A 17,393-nucleotide genomic window follows, 5' to 3' on the forward strand; every position below is an offset into this window, starting at 1 on the left:
CCAGAAGACATCCCGTTACCACCTCACAGACATTTCGACTGCTCCATTGATATTCTACCTGATGCAGTCATTCCTCATGGCAAGATATATTTCTTGACACAAACTGAAAAGGGGGTCCTTGTTACGCTCACCGGGCTCCCACAGGGGCGTCGATCTGGACTGGACAGCTGCGGTCTCCACCAATGTGACGTGTAGTGTCGAGATGACGGACTGGACTGGCCCACCTAGCTTCGTTTGCTTGGCCCGTAGGAATATTCTTCTGCAAATGGAGAAAGGGAATTAACCACCCGTGGAGTTGAGCGTTAACCCCCCCACTCCCGCTGTTCTCCCCACTGATCACCTTTGATGTCCCCTCTTATAGTCTCACCTGATGGTTTGGAAAGATGAGCTCTCCATCCTGCATTGAGCGCAGGGGCGCGTAGATAACCAGTTGCTTCACTGGCTCGAAGGAATTGGTGAGTTCCAGAACAATATTGACTCTGAGATTCCCGGCAAGACGCCGTAAGTATGCAGTCCGTAAGAGTTCAAATGTCTGACTTTCACTCTTGTCCGATTCCTTGCAGGTTGCAGCTTGACCCTAGCGAAGAGTTCCTCGTGGCAACCGGTAATATTCAGCACTCCCCCCAAGGCCCCTCCTAAAGTTGTTCTTCCCTGTGGTTTCGGTTTGTCTGGGAAATTTCGGTGGAATATTTTCACCAATCGGGGTGCATGAACATGGTCACTAGGTTCCCACCCATGACCTTTCCTGTGGTCCGTAACCTTTCCAGTCGATTAAATAAAAAAGTTTTGACTTTATCAGCTTGGAGTCCAGGATGTTCTTAACTTCAAATTCGGGTTCCCCGTCTACAAGGATGGGATCTGGTGGCTTGGTTAGTCTTGTCCCTGGTTGCACTGGCTTCAAAAGTGACACATGAAAGACGGGGTGAAATTGCATATTAGCAGGTAAGTCCAACTTGACAGCCACCGGGTTGATAATGGCCCTAATAGAGTAAGGTCCCAAATATCTGGGGTTAAAGGTCTGTGTTCCCTTTAGAGGTATATGTTTTGTGGCTAACCATACTTGGTCCCCTATCTGGTATTGTGGAGTATCACTTCTATGCCGATCAGCATCTTTCTTGTATTTTTCTTTCACCTGTTTTAAATGTGCAGTTGCTTCCTTAAAGGCTTGTGTAATCGTAGCGTGCAGGTGGTCCACTGCGGGCATTTCTAAGTGTTGGGGTGAGTCAATGTCTGAGGTTCGAGGATGGTGCCCATATAAGGTATAAAAGGTGCTTTGTCCAGTTCCAGAGTGTACTAAATTATTGTATGCATATTCGGTGATCCAAAGAATGTCTTTCCAATTACTCTCAGTCTGATGTAACATACAACGCAGGTATTGTTCGAGAGCCTGGTTGGTCCTCTCCGTTTGACCATCGGTTTGGGGGTGGTGACTGGTCGATAACCTCACATCGATTTGCGCCAATAGACAGCATTTTTTCCAAAAATGTGAAATGAATTGACGGCCCCAGTCAGAGACCAATACGGACGGAAATCTGTGTAAGCGAACAATGTTTTCGAGGAACTCCTTGGCCAGGATTGAAGCTGAAGGTAATCCCTTTAAAGGAATAAAGTAGGCCATCTTGGAAAAAAAGATCCACAATAACTAGAATGGTGTTAAATCAATTGCATGGGGGTAGATCAGTAATAAAGTCTAATGATAAGGTGTGCCATGGTGTAGGCAGAATGTCTTAAGGTTGTAAGAGTCCGGCTGGTCTTTTCTTTTGACTTTTGTTTTGGGCGCAAATGCCACAAGACATCACAAATGATTTAATATCTTTTTGCCAGGTTGGCTACCAGAATTGTCTTTTAATTTTAGCTTCAGTTTTTGCAATACATGGGTGCCCCTCCATTAGGGTATCATGATAACGGGAAATGACTAGCTCTTGTAGTTCCTTATGTGGCAGAAATAGCCGCCCTTGGTAATAAGGCAGGTCATTGGTGACAGAGTAGTCCGGGCCTTTCTTTACCCAGTCCTGCAGGGCTGTAGGATCAAAGAGTTGCTGGATCTTTACCCGAATGTCCTCTAGTGTCTGTAGAGTAGTCATGCCAAGAATCCTTTGTTCAGAAATTATAGGCACTGGTTCTGGGTTCACTTCTGCCTATCCCATCCCTATTCGGGATAAGGCGTCGGCTTTATCATTCTTACAACCTGGTCGATAGGTTATCACGAAATCGAACTCGGCAAAGAACAATACCCATCGGAGTTGGCGTGACGATTGGGCCTTGGCTGTCTTTAAATACTGTAAGTTTCGGTGATCACAGTAATGGTATGCCTGGCACCGAGAAGATAGTGCCGCCAAGCCTTGAAGGTGGATTTAATGGCTAATAACTCCTTGTCGGTAACCGCATAGTTTAACTCGGGTGCCAAGAACTTTCTGGACCAAAATGCTACTGGGTGAAGCTGGCCAGTTTCAGGGTCCTTTTGAGACAGGACAGCTCCCATGGCTAGACTGGATGCATCAGTTTCCACTATGTATGGAAGTTCAGGGCGCGGGTGCTTTAATACAGGTGCAGATGTGAATTTCGCTTTCACCACTTGGAAGGCATTTTCAGCTTCTTCAGTCCACATAAAGCGTTTATTTTTTCACAAGAGTGCTGTGATGGGATGTACAACATGTGAAAAATCCGGGATGATTCTGCGGTAGAAATTGGCAAAGCCGAGCATGCTTTGTACTCCTTTAACTGAACTTGGTGATGGCCACTTAAGGATTGTGTCCACCTTTCGTGAGTCCATTCGGACTCCTTTTGGGGTCAGGATAAACCCAAGGAATTCAACTTCTGTGGCATGAAAAACGCATTTTTCCAGTTTTGCATATAGTTTGTGCTGGCGCAATTTCTCAAGGACTGCTCGGACGTGCTTCACATGGTCAGATTCTGAAGAGGAGCATACTAGAATATCATCGATATATACGACAACACAAATGTCAATGAGTTCACGAAGGACATCGTTCATGAGGTATTGGAAGGCTGCTGGTGCATTGCACAACCCGAAAGGCATCACCTGGTATTCAAATAACACATACTTAGTGCGAAAATTCCATTCGTCGCCCTCTTTTACACGTACCAGATGGTATGCTCCCGGAGATCTAACTTAGTGTATATGCAAGCGTCCTTCACTTGGTCTAGTAGTTCAGGGATCAGAGGCAATGGGTATCAGTTCTTAACAGTTATCTGGTTCAATGCGCGGTAGTCTATGCACGTTCTGAGGTCACCTTCCTTTTTGGGCACGAAGAACAAAGCTGAAGATGCAGGGGACTTGGATGGGCGAATGAAGCCATTGGCAAGGTACTGGTCTAAGTATTGCCGTAGGTGAAGGTTCCCAGGTTCCGTAAGGGCATAGATCCTGCTACAAGGGGGTTGTGCACCAGGTATGAGATCGATTTGACAATCGTACGATCTGTGAGGTGGTAAGGTGTTTGCCTGTTCTTTTTGGAAGACATCCTGGAATTCTTGGTATTCTGGAGGTAGTAGCATGACTGCTGTGGTTACTGTGGCCAGGCTTGTGTTCAGATTTTTCTTTGGGTAACAGGTTTGTGCACAATCCGGGAAGGTTATTCTCTTCTCTCGCCAATCAATACAAGGATTATGTGTTTCCAACCAAGGTATCCCCACTATTATTTGGAAATGTGGGGTTTTGATTAGATCAAACACAATAGTCTCTCAATGCCCATCCTGACCCAATAGTGTCATCTCTGCGGTGGAATGAGTTACGGGCCCAGAGGCAATTTCAGTTCCATCGACTGTGGTGATGACATCTGAGGTGGTTTTTCGGCAGAGAGGTAGATTCATCCTGGAAGCCAATTCGTAGTCCACATAGTTTCCTATGGCCCCGCTATCAATGTATGCCTTTACTGCGTGCATACACGATGGCTGCCTTGGATCTACGAGGACCATTGGCATGATTGATTGGTATGATTGATTGATTGATATTTTATTTCTATCGCGCTCGTACACAAGAGTTTCAGATGATGAAATGCGAGGTCTGAGTATCCTTCTTCAAGCTCGGCAAGCGGACCTCTACGCTTGTCGGGCGTGGTCGTTTCCCAAGTCTGACTCCATATGGCTCATGACTCAGCAGCTCCTACCACCTTCTTGGGTGGTTTTACAGGGCAATCCCGTAGAAAATGCCCAGAAGTTCCACAATGTAGACACAATTGCATTTGCCGTCTACTTTCTCTTTCCTTCTGGGTTAAGGGTCCTTTAACCCCTCCGATTTGCATGGGTTCTGAAGCATCTGCTCCTTTGGGGTTAGTGTGGGTTTCGACCAACACCCGATTCTCAAACTTGGCTCGATCAGCCTTTCTGTTCTGAAGTCTGTGATCTAACTGGACCACTAAGTCTATATATTCAGCGCAGTCTTGAGGTGGGTTCACGACTTGAGCCAAAACATCCTTGAGTTCTCCTCGAAGCCCTCGATGAAATAACGTCATTTGTTTTACCTCAGGCCATTCAGTTTCCACTATCAACCTATTAAAGGTCGTGATGTAGGATGGAAGGTCCTGGTTACCCTGTCGTAGGGACAAAAGTTCGTTATCCAGGGCCTGTCCTTGGGAGTGCCGGGCAAATAGTCTTTCCATGCTCATTTGAAAGCCCTGAAAATCCTGAAGAATTGGGTCATCCTGAGTAACTAGTGGAATTCACCAATCAGCTGCACTGCCGCTGAGATATGACAATACAAAGGCTACCTTGACTTGATCGTTTGGGAAGGCTCCAGGTCTGCATAAAAAGTGCAAGCAGCATTGGTTCATAAACACAGCAAACCTTTTGGGATCTCCGGCAAAGCGTTCGGGCGGAGCTAATGGAATATTTCCTGGTAGGTTTATTTGCACAGGGTTACTCGATAACACAGGAGCTGGATTTCCCCGGAACCTGGTAGGGGTGCTTGTCCAACCTTGCTTTGCATTAGTTGCCTAGCAAGGTCATCAGTTCGCTCCTTTGACAAAATCAGTTCTCTCCTAAGAGCATTGGTTTCTTGACGGGCGGAATGCACTTCAGCCCTTAGTTCCCCTAGTAATTGGCCAATTGGTCAGTTTCTGAGGTATCCATAATGCTCGGGTGGGAATTTGTGGGTTGGCTTCGTGTTCTGTTACGCTCACCTGGCTCCCACAGGGGCGTCGATCTGGACTGGACAGCTGCGGTCTCCACCAATGTGACGCGTAGTGCCGAGATGACGGACTGGACTGGCCCACCTAGCTTCATTTGCTTGGCCCGTAGGAATATTCTTCTGCAAATGGAGAAAGGGAATTAACCACCGTGGAGTTGAGCGTTAACCCCCCCCACTCCCGCTGTTCTCCCCACTGATCACCTTTGATGTCCCCTCTTATAGTCTCACCTGATGGTTTGGAAAGATGAGCTCTCCATCCTGCATTGAGCGCAGGGGCACGTAGATAACCAGTTGATTCACTGGCTGGAAGGAATTGGTGAGTTCCAGAACAATATTGACTCTGAGATTCCCTGCAAGACGCCGTAAGTATGCAGTTCGTAAGAGTTCAAATGTCTGACTTTCACTCTTGTCCGATTCCTTGCAGGTTGCAGTTTGACCCTAGCGAAGAGTTCCTCGTGGCAACCGGTAATATTCAGGGAAGGATTTGTATTATCCAACGCAGTTCGATAAAATAATGTCAATATGTAACCTGTTGCTTTCTCCCTTATTCAGGCGCTGAGAGAAAGTATGAAGTCTCAGGGAATAATGCCTCCAGCGGTAAAATCAGGTAAGTCTATTGTGGTGAGGAGGTTTCCTCTTGTTTGTCCTTTGGTTTTACCTTGCTGTCCTTTTGTTTCCCCTTAGGGGCCGGGGTTCGGTGAAGATGCAGTGGAAGCTGTGCCGACCCGTGAAGAGGAATAGTACCCCCGGTGGTAAAATCAGGTAAGTCTATGGAGGGTAACTAATATTGCCTCTGTGTATTCCCTTGGGCCACCTTGCTGTTCTTGTCGTCCCCTTAGGTGCCGGAGTGCAGCGGGAACATGCAGGAGGATGTGGTGGAATGTGAAGATGCTGTGAAGGCCGGTGAGTTCAGCGCGGCGCTGCAGCAGGCGAGGCAACGCGCTTAAAATAACTTCTTTCTTCCAGCTGGAAGGCACGATGGATCGGGAATTCAGGTAAGGATCAAAGCCATTGCTCTTGTTCTAACCTTTTCTCCTTCTTTCTCCCTTTTTTCTAAGAGCTCCAGACTCGAGGCGGGCATGGCCGAAGACTGGATGCAGACTTGCAGGCACAGTGATCGTTACGCTGCTGGATGCAGAATAACGCGAAGCGTGTGCTGCTCTTCGGACGTGGTTTAAATAGCCTCCAAAGTAGTCCCAGGTAAGTATTCCTCCCCAGCCCCACCCGAGTAAAAAATAGTCCCTAGGTAAAGTAGTCCCTTCCAAGCCTCTTTTGGCTTGGAGCTCTTGCAGCATGGTCTGTATCAGGTAAGTTTTAATCTATGAGCCTGGTGCCTATGGCGCCAGGACTGGCTCTCCATATGAGCCTGGCACCATAGACGCCAGGACTGCACCCAAATAGCCCCTAGCAGGTGTTGTTGGGCTTGCTTGGGATAACTTGATGCCTGCTTCCGGGGTTGCTGGACTTGGTCTGGGTCCCCGGGGGTGGGCATCATGACAGTCCTACAAGAATACATCCAGGAGTGCCTTGATAAGTGCTACATTGTACCATGCAAACCCCCGCGGGTTTTCCACTTTTCTTTGTTTCTTTGTCAAGAAGAAGGAGGGTACTTTGCGCCCTTGTATCGACTATCGCCAATCGAATGAGATCACGTGCAAGGACAGATATCCCCTACCACTCATCCGGAACATCATTGAATCTTTGAAATCTGCACGGATCTTCACCAAGTTGGATCTAAGAGGAGCCTACCACTTGGTGAGGATAAAAGAGGGTGATGAGTGGAAGACGGCCTTCAAGACACCCTTTGGACATTACGAGTATTTGGTAATGCCGTTTGGACTCTTTAATGCCCCGGCCGTCTTCCAACGGTTCATGGATTTTGTCTTTTTGGATCTTGTTGGAGTATCAGTGTGGGTATATCTAGACGATATCCTGGTTTTTTCTTCTACTCGTATGGCCCATGTCGCACATGTCCAGGAAGTACTTTGAAGACTAACTGCCAACCATCTGTATGCCAAGGTTGAGAAATGTCAATTTCATCAGGAAAGCGTGGAATTTCTGGGCTATGTAATCAACAGCACAGGAGTACGGATGGATCCTACAAAGCTGCAAGCCATACAGGAATGGAAGCAGCCCCATGATATTAAGTCACTACAACAGTTCCTGGGCTTCGCTAACTTTTATCGACGCTTCATACCTCAATTCTCTCACCTGACTACCATGCCCGCCTGACTAGCAATAAGGTACCTTTTTTCTGGGATTCCCTGGCTGAAGCAGCTTTTCAGGAATTAAAGAAATCCTTTATGTCGGCTCCTATTTTGAAACATCCGGATGCTGAAAAACTGTTTGTAGTCGAAACGGACGCTTCGGACCTTGCAATTGGTGCGTTCTTATTACAGCATGACCCAGTTACGGAAACAGAACACCGTGTGGCATACTATTCACAGAAACTATCACCCAGCGAAAGAAACTACGCTGTGATCGAAAAAGAACTTCTGGCAATAAAAGCAGCTTTCGAGGAATGGCGCCATCACTTGCTGGGAGGTAGATATTCGGTGGAAGTACGCACGGATCACCGTAACCTTCAATTCTTATGTTCCTTGCAATGCAGAACCTCACGGCATGCACGTTGGGCCTTTTTCTTCTCTCAGTTTGATTTCGTGGTGACATACATACCTTGTTCCCAGAATGTAAAGGCTTACGCACTGTCTCGTTCTTTGGAGAATGACATTGAAAGAGCCAAGAGCCCAGAACCCTTGATTGACTCGAAGCATTTCCTGTCGATGTTGACTCCCCGGCTTCAGCAACTATTAGATGCTACTCAGACGGATCCCTCCAGGTCTCCGATACTGCAACGTTCTGATATCAGTGAACGCGACGGTTTGTTGTTCTTCAAGGATCGCCTGTACGTCCCCACATTGGACCTTCAGAGGACCGTCCTGCAGAATAGTCACAATTCCGTTGTTTGTGGTCATCGAGGGGTCAAAACTACTCAAGAACTGGTTGCACAGCAATTCTGGTGGCCAGGATGGGCCAAGCAGGTTAAGTAATACGTGGATTCCTGCCCAGTATGTGCCCAAGCTAAGATTCCTCACAAGAAACCCCTTGGCCTTCTGAAGCCAACATCTACACCACCATACCCAAGGCATACCATTGCCACGAACGTCTACTTACCACTCTCTGGTGGGTATACATGTATCATGGTAGTGGTGGACTGTTTCTCCAAATGGGCTCATTTCATTCCCTTTTCTAAGCTGCCCACTGCCTCCCAGATGGCACGACGTTTCCTGCATGAGATATACCATCTTCACGGTCTCTCTGAGAAGATATTGTCGGATCGTGGGTCTCAGTATATTTCTTCATTTTGCGATCAACTGTGTCGTCATTTGGACATTCAGCGAACTCTGAGGTCTGGATATCATCCCCAAACCAATGGGCAGACTGAGCATACCAATCAAACCCTTGAACAGTTCCTGCGATGTTACGCCAATGCCACTCAAGACAACTGGTCGGATTGGTTGGACACCGCTGAGGTGGCTTACAACAATGCTGTCCATTCTGCTACCGGACTCAGCCCTTTTTTTTGTTCTGTTGGCTTGCACCCCAAGTTGCTACCTGTTCGTCCTACGCCTCCGACTGCTGTTCCGTCGGCTGATGCCATGGTGGCTCTTATCCACGACCAACATCGCCTGGCGGCCAGTACCTTAGCAGTGGCACAAGCACGCATGAAGGATCAGGCCGATAACCGGCGGAGGCCTGAGCCCGACCTTCGGGTTGGTGATAAGGTATGGCTATCCTCCAAGAATCTGCCGGTTCGCAATTTGCCCGTGAAGCTAGCTCCCAGCTTTTTTGGCCCCTTTCGCATCATTGGACGGATTTCTCCTGTTGCCTTTCATCTGTCCCTGCCGCATTCTTGGCGGATCCATCCTGTTTTTCATGTCTCTCTTCTGAAGCCCTGTGTACCTGATATTCTGGGCCGTCCCTGTTCCCGCCCTGCCCTGGTCCTAGTTAGGGGTGTTCCTGAATTTGAGGTGCAGGAGATTTGTGATTCTCGGATCAGGCGTGGGGTGCTGCAGTTTCTGGTCAGTTGGAAGGGTTATCCGGCTTGTGACCGCACTTGGGAGCCTTGCTCCTTTGTGCATGCTCCCTGCTTCATTCGGGACTTCTTTCTCCGCTATCCCTGGAAGCCTGGTGCCCCGGGGTTGTCCGGGAGGGGGTATGGTGTCACGCCGCGCACGCGTGCCACTCACCTGTTCTGGGGTCCTGGATCCTCGGCCGCGGCGGTCTCCTTCTTGGAGACTGCATCCGCGTTGGCGTCTTTCTCTGCGACGCCCCGCGGTCTGGGCCGGCTCCATGGGCGCGGCCATCTTGAATGTTCTGCGCATGCGCGGATCTTCAGTATTCAACGTTTCGTGTATATGCAGTAACAGGGACATGCGTTCCAGGGCTCGCTTTGGTCCCGGGCTATAAGAAGCCTCTGCATGCCCGGAAACAACACGTCTCAACGCGGTTTTCCCGTGTATGCGCTGCTGGAGCCCTGCTTGTCTCTGCCTCCAGTCCTGCTCCTACCTTCTGCTTTGCCTGGCCCAGTGTCCTTCTGCCTTGCCTGCCACCTTGGGTCCCTGTTCTTCAAAACCCCTTGCCCTGCTTAGTCACTGTCTGTTCCCTGGTCCTAGGTGCAGGGTAGCTTCCAGTCTGGGATCCCCAGTCTAGCCTACTTCCCTGTGGAGGGGTCTTGCCCTGGGGGGGTTGCTCCTTCCTCCCTCTTTAACCCTTTATTCTTGAGGATCTGCCCTGCCTTCCTTGTGCTGGTCTTGTGTCCTGCCGGTACCTGTGCCATTTCAACTACCCTGGAAGTTCTGAAGACCCGTTCCACGATCAACTGGTACTGGACTCCGCCTGGCCTTCTCTGTCAGTGGTTACACTGTCCCGACGTCATGTTAATACAGAGAAGTGCTACCCGTGGCGTTGGGAGCTGGTTCAGTTCCATCCTGTCGTTTATCGTCAGGAGGGGGTTGGGTCGGTTCCCCGCGTTGCTGATTCATTTGCACTGATTCATCGATAGACTGGCAGCCACAACTAAGCGCTCCCCAGGAAGAAAAGGTAACCAGCGTTCTCGTGACGCCTCGTATAACAGGCTTTCGGAGCAAACAGTTCCCGAAGAAAGGCAAGAGCTTTCGCCCTGTCCTCAATCTCGGAATGTTCGACCATTTGTGGTATGCCAGCACGGCAGGTTTGACACTATAGCTTTCTCTGAGGCCTTTGGAACCCAGCGAATGGTTTGGCGAGAATAGACAGCAAAGGCACCTATCTTTTTCAGTTCTCATTCAATCTGCATTCACTACATTTCTTTGATTCAAATGGGTGGGACCTCCCATCAATGTGGTATTTCACAAAGCTCCTGTGGCCAGTGGTGGCGACTCTGAGGAGCAGTTTCATTAGTCTTTTGATTTACTTAGACAGCATTCTAATACTGTTACAATCTCAGTTGGAATTACTGGAACCTATGCACTAGACTGTTCATCGCCTGGTTTAGGTGATTCGTACGAAGCTGACACAAGTCCTTCTCAGATCATGGAATATCTGAGTTTGCAGATTTGTTCACAAAGTTGCTCATTACTTTAACTGGGAAACATTTGCTCATTATAGGGAGAATGACGAGATGCGTACACAGTCACGATTACCCTCACAAGGGAAGCGAAGGCAAAGCTCATATGATGGTTGTCTTACTTGGAGTAATGAAACGAGAGAGCTATTTTTGGTTCATCGCCAGATCTATTTATTTATTGTGCATTTGTAAAGCGCTTATACATCAAGAAATTGTGTTTCAAAGCGCCCACAAGGCAAACAGGGAGGGGACAAGGAAAAAGAAGTCAAATAGAATAAAACTGATGAACTGGAAAGAGGCGGTCCTACTAGGCCTTGTGACCATTCGGAGCGTACAAGTGCAGAGAGAGAGGGGACAAGGGAAGGGGGGGGGCAAGTGCTAGTTCTATTACAGTGCTAACACTTCCGGTAGGGTGGGGTGCCAGATGTGGAAAATCCATAACAGATATGGGGCAATGGACAGAGACTGGGCCCTCCCAACTCCCACTGCTTATGTATGTTAAGTACTATGAGGATCATACCAGGGAACAGAGGGGCTCAGCTTCTCAGCAGTCCATCTCCTTTAGATGCCTTCCCTTCCAGTCTCTTGCCTCTATTGGCTAGATGTGCATCTTGGATTATGGCCAGCCACTGGAAGTGGATGTGTAGGATTTGATTACACAAGGATGCAGAGTGATGGACAGGTATATGGAAAGACACCACATGCTTCGTTGGAGGTTCTAGGTGGATTCAAACAAAGTCATTACACATTCTTGAAGGGTAGGTGGCTGGTGGAGGACATCATATTCTCATTTAGGCTTCTGGACGATCACAGGAAACTATCACACACCCCTGAACCTATACACTTGATTGGGTTTTAGCAATGGCAGTTGCATGTTGGCCAAGCACTGGCTCTAAGGCACTAACACATGTTCTGCTCCTCTCACCTAATCCGTCTATGGCCAAATACAGAGCCATTTAGAATTTCAAAGGTTTTTCTTCTCTTATCAAGTCCCTAGACAGATTTGGGGCTTTAGGATAGTGCCTCCACTTCGTTTTATTAGTTCTGATCAACACACACTATTACATCTAGACTGATCTTTTATCATAGTACACCTCTTGCAGGTTCATTCGCTGGAGTAACATATCACACTTTCATGCATTGTCCTGGGAAAGGCCATTTGATCATTTGCTTCTGCAAAGTCTTGATTGTGTGTATGCCACTGCTCAATACTATGTGAGTGTTTTATCACAATCTTGCAGGTTACTTTGTGGTTCTAGGTCACTACATACTTGTATGGTAAATCAATTTAACGCCTGCCAGATGTTTTGGACTACAATTCCCTTTATCCTTCCCCCCTGACTATGCTGACTAGAGATCATGGGAGTAGAAATCAAAACATTAAGAGGACCACTTAATGGGCAACCATTGATTAAGGTATGGTCCAGAGTTGGAACTTATAATTGTACTGTATCATGAATCACTCTGCAGAATGTGATTGGGTGTATGGGTGGGTGCATGTCACTACACACTTCAGAAAGAACCTATGTTGTGTATGCCATTGTACCCTTCTGCAGGGTGCCTGTAATGAAAAACTACTGCAGAGTCACTGCCGTCCTGCTGAACTGCATTTGTTTTGTTCTAGAAACTGCTGGTGCTTCCGGTGTCCGGAAATTAAGTCTGGCCCTCTGGATTGGTTTGCTGGTGGAAAAGCTATGTCTGGTGTTATTCATCTTTGGATTCATCTACCTGAAGCAAAGGCAGTGACTGCTTCTGAAGGAGAGTAACTGGAGAGCGGATAGAAATCCATCGATGAGATCCGCCATCTTTCTCTGCACACCCAATCACTGTGTAGTTCACATCTTTCTGATCATAGGTGAAATCCCCCCCATAGGAAATGTTCCTACCTTGCCTAAAATATCACAACCACCTTATCCAGCGAGAGGCAGACGTTTGAACAACTGGCTGACCTTTCAAACGTCTATTTGTCCAGGGAGCACCAGTTGATGATTATAATAATAGTAATAATTCTTGTGTTTTACATATCGCTGCATTCATGGTTTTGGTCAAAGACATTTACTAAAATAAAAGGGGTTGGGGAAATGCCTCTCTGTCCCTGCTCTAAGAGGTCTTTCCCTACCTAAAACCAAAACTAAGGGTCTGTCAATGTCGGAATGTCCAAAGCAAAACTGTCCCGTAGCCAAAGTACTATTCTGGCCCTCACCTTCTAACAAACTAAATTCTAACATGAAAAGGGTAATGTTTGGCCTTAAGTGGTTCATAAAGTGTCCAAAAAGGAAAATGCACAACTCCAACAAAAGTTACAATAGGACAGAGATCATAGAGGGTGGTTTCCTTACCCTGGATTTCTCTTCCCTTGGTTGTTTATCCAACAATGTGAGTTTCTTGGGTTCTCTTGATAGATAGCATAACTGTTACACAAAACAACTTGGCTCTCTGTCTTTGTCTTTTTAGGATACCCTGTGTGCTCTCCTGCTAGGTTTTTACTCCTCTTCTTATGATGAGCAAAGCCTTTTTTGCTAATACTGATGTGTCTTTCTCAGGACCTTACTATGTCAGGTATTTCCTATACAATGTTCATCTTGTATTTGCCTAGTTTACTTCCCTACCAGGGCTTTCTTAGATGCACACACTTGCAACTGCCTAGTATGCGATCCTGCCAGGGCATTCTTAGATGCACACACTTGCAACAGCTGGGTATGCTCTTCATGCCAGGGCTTTCTTAGATGCACACACTTGCAGCTGCTCTGGCTGGCATATTCTCCTTCTCCTGCGGTAAGCGGCTAACGGTCATTCAACATTTCCCGCTCTGTTTCTGCATTCGTTTCTCTGATTCTCTGCCTTCTGTGGTCTCTGCTGGGCTCTTCTGCTTTGTGTCGTCAGGCTCCAGTAAGGCAAAGGCTGCCTCCAAACACCAGCAAATGTCCAGGAACTCTCTGTTGGCTTCTGGCGTTCCTGCAGTGTGTTTCTTCTCACAGTCAGCTTCACTCTCATTGGTTCTAGAGACGGTTCACTCCACGGCCCTCTCTCCAGCCTCACAGTCTCTCGGTTAGCAGCGACGGAAGCAGCTTTCTCCCTCCAGCAGCGTGCTTCAGTCAGCTGCGCTGCTTTGTTAAATCTCTGGGTCACAGGCATGTGCTCACAACAACTAGAGTGCAGCGTGTATTCCTGGCCTTTCATGATCTACATTGCTCTGTTCATCTTCCTTGTTGCACTTTTCTGGTAGTTATAGGAATGAAAGTTTCTTCTTGTTTTATAGGTAAAGTCTGAGTAATTGTTCTTTAAAGGCAAGTCAGTTGTAGATGACTTGTAGGTAGAGGCTGAGAAGTGTTCTCATCAATTTTAGAGGGTAAGTCAAATTTTGATGACTTATCTACAGCTCTCATTAGAAGGTCTTCAGCATCCCTCCTAGGTAGATGAGGGGAGGTGTAACAGTATGCCATTAAAGTATTAGGCAAGGACGTGCTATCCTCCCTCAAAAGGGGGATACGATGTCTCTGATGGCGCCATGATATTCTCCTGGAGGTTGCCCTCCCACCCCCATGTGATCCTCCCTCATATAGCTGCCCCCAGGGTCTGGATCAGGTACTGCATGCCGTCCCCTGGCTACATGGGGGAGAGGTCACTGCCGGGAAAGAAGTGATGACAGCAACCGATTCAACACAGGGTGAAAGACTGAATCAACCCAACTGGGGTATCAAACGATCATCCTGTTCCCAAGGCAAGCATGTTGTCCTTGGGCTGTCCACCAGGTACTGTGCGGAAGATATAAAGTTGTAGCAGTATTTTTGACCCTGGAAAATGTTTACTTAACTAGATTTTGCAATCTGCTCATCAAGCTTGCAACATTTCTTGAAAATTAAACACTGATTAAAAATGTTTTTAACTGAATCCTGCTCGAAATCCTGAAAAACATCAGCATATCCTGATAAAAACATAGCTACGGGTAGCGGAACCTCCACAGCATAGAACGCTGCAAAATCTGCTGGATTCAGACGCTGACGCACTTAGAAAACGCTGTTGAAGTCAGCACCCGCAGAAGCCGCGTGCGAAACTAAGATGGCCGCCGGAGTAAGAAACTGAGAAGCGGGCGCGCGGTACTACGCAGCAGGGGTGTCCCCAGAAAGAACGTCCCGCGCTGCCTGCACCCAACCCATCGCTACTAAAGACACGACTGGAAGCTGGAGGACTGGGGAGGACGACGTCTCTCGCCAACCTTGATGCCAACCCCTGCTGCGGAAGATCCCCGAGGCGCAGAACGCGGAGCCAGGAGCGGGTGCCCCCTCAGAGGCGCAAACAGATGGTGCGAGCTGGTCGCTGCAGTGCCTGAACAGACCAGCACGGGATCACAGACCCGTAATGGTGACCCATGAGGTACCGCTGCTGTGCCCCCCTCACCCGCTCCAGCACGGCCATACTGTAACTGCCATCATAGCTGTGAGCACGTGGGAGCGGCAAGCTACACTGCTAGCGTGAGACGGATGCCTCCGAGCCGAGAAGACATATTGCCCTCCTCTGCCATTCTGTTCTAAAAGTAGTGGGCCTACGGAAACAGGTGCGGAATACGTGGAAGTCGTGGACGCTCTGGCACCCCACCTGCTGTTTGTCCGGAGATCTTCACAGTGGTAAGGAGAGGGGGAGGTGAGAGACAACTGGCATAACCACGGCGAACCATAGAGTGTGGGGGCCCCTGTGGTGGATGGAACTTTTGCAGACCAGGCCCTGTTAATCTGAGACCCCTCCTGCAGGGCACAGCATACATCCATCTCCGGCTCTCTCTGAGCCGCGGTGTGCCCTGTAAACCACAACACACGGGCACTGCGTCGGGCACGGTGCCCCCGACAAGCTGAGATAACACGGAAAAGATGGAGGCTGAGCATAGTGTGAAATCAGCTTCCCACGAAGCAAACATGGGCCGATCCCAATGAACTAATAGGAGATTAATATTGCAGTTACGCCATATAGGTCAGCGAAGATAGACAATCCTTGCCTCAGGGCCACCGTATGATAGAAGCTACACAGCACAGCATAGATATACTGAGGAGGTGGCACTGAGCCTGCAAGATATAGACATTAAAACAAGGGCAATACAGGAAGGGGGGAAAGATCAACTCCAAGATGGGCAAGGAGAAAACAAAGAAGCTAGGGACCCAGAGCACCATGGGGCAGTACACAACTCCGGCCCCACCGCCCAGAGCTGATCAAATCGGACCAGATAACACGCAAGAATCCTCAGAAAAAATATCACTCAAGGATACGATGAATACTATCTCTAGCTCACGAACATCCATGGAAGTAAAAATGGACAGCATTAGTACCGATGTGTCCCTGCTACGTCATGATCTCCAGAAACTGGCGGCCCGGACGGGTGAAACTGAGACTCGCATTTCAGTGGCAGAAGACGACCTACGAGGCATGAGTCAACAAATGAGCAATGCAATAGCGCGCATCAAAGCACTAGAGGAGAGAGTGGAAGAGGGAGCGGGCCGCTCAAGAAGAAACAACATCCGGATCCTCGGCCTGCTGGAAAAAGCAGAAGGGGCGAGCATGGAGCTCTTCCTGGAACAGCTGCTTGCTGACCTGTTTGCCCCAAAATCCCTGTCCAAATTCTTTTCTATTGAGCGAGCCCACAGAGTACCAACAGGCACACCAATCCTTGGGGCACCACCAAGAACTGTGATCGCTAGGCTTCTTAATTATAGAAACCGGGATGCTCCAGATGGCCAGGGCAAATGGCGCAATCACATATAACGGTTCCAAACTGGCGTTCTTCCCTGATTTCACGAAGGAAGTTCAGAAAGCAAGACAAACGTTTGACCCACTGAAAAAACGCCTCCATGCACTGAATGTGAAGTACGGCCTGTTATTCCCGGTTCAACTAAAGATATATCACAACGGCACGACAGTGCATTTCACAGACCCAAGTGAGGCATGGAACTGGGCAGAACGTAATTTAGGAGGGGACTGGAACCAACGTAGGAGACAAGAAAATAGAAGGAATAGACCTCGACCGGACAGAGCACCAGACGACCCACCACAGCAGCAACCTGAAGAAGAAATGCCCCCAAACAACGACGATTAACAGCAGAGATAGATCATACAGACATCAGGATCCGTACCCCACCCGCTTAACTAGGAAGTAAGCTGAATAAGGAAGCTGGCGGCCCCGCGATGAGTCACTCCGAGCACCCCGCCCAAACACGACCCCCGGTCGGCATATCCCGCACTGGTCATATACTTGGGGAGTGTCGCAGACGTGAATCACTGCATGAGTATCACGAGTGTATAACTTTTGTTTGTTTAGTGTTTAAGTGACAATGGGGCGACAGATGCTTCAGTTGGGGGCGAAGTATGGGGAGGGGGGAGTTGGTTATATGTTCAGAAGATGGAATAGCTCAAGGAAATACCAAACTACATAAACCAGGTGTTAGTAGAACACTGCACGTTGTTCTCTGCAACAAGACCTGTGTAAGCATTGCCCCCAGGGCAGGTGGCTCTATCGTAACCCATAATCATGAACGCTAATGCATCTATGCGAGATGATAAGACCCGAGCCTTAAAACTTCTCACATGGAACGTCAATGGTTTAGGAAACAGCCTGAAAAGGAGATTGATGAGACAGTTTCTGAATAGACATCGCCC

General features: G+C 48.3%; 1 protein-coding gene across 1 annotated transcript in view; it reads left to right on the plus strand.

The window, feature by feature from the left end:
* LOC138579899 (tyrosine-protein phosphatase non-receptor type substrate 1-like) overlaps positions 1–13,916 on the plus strand; it is a 266,436-nt gene extending 252,520 nt beyond the window's left edge. The window contains exon 4 of the mRNA XM_069650124.1: positions 12,376–13,916. Coding sequence (XP_069506225.1) covers positions 12,376–12,497 — 122 coding nt within the window. The 3' untranslated portion in view covers positions 12,498–13,916. The remainder of the gene's footprint in view (positions 1–12,375) is intronic.
* The last annotated feature ends 3,477 nt before the right edge of the window (positions 13,917–17,393 follow it).

The sequence above is a fragment of the Ambystoma mexicanum genome, chromosome 3p, assembly GCF_040938575.1.
Source record: "Ambystoma mexicanum isolate Mex_15411 chromosome 3p, UKY_AmexF1_1, whole genome shotgun sequence".
NCBI lineage: Eukaryota > Metazoa > Chordata > Amphibia > Caudata > Ambystomatidae > Ambystoma > Ambystoma mexicanum.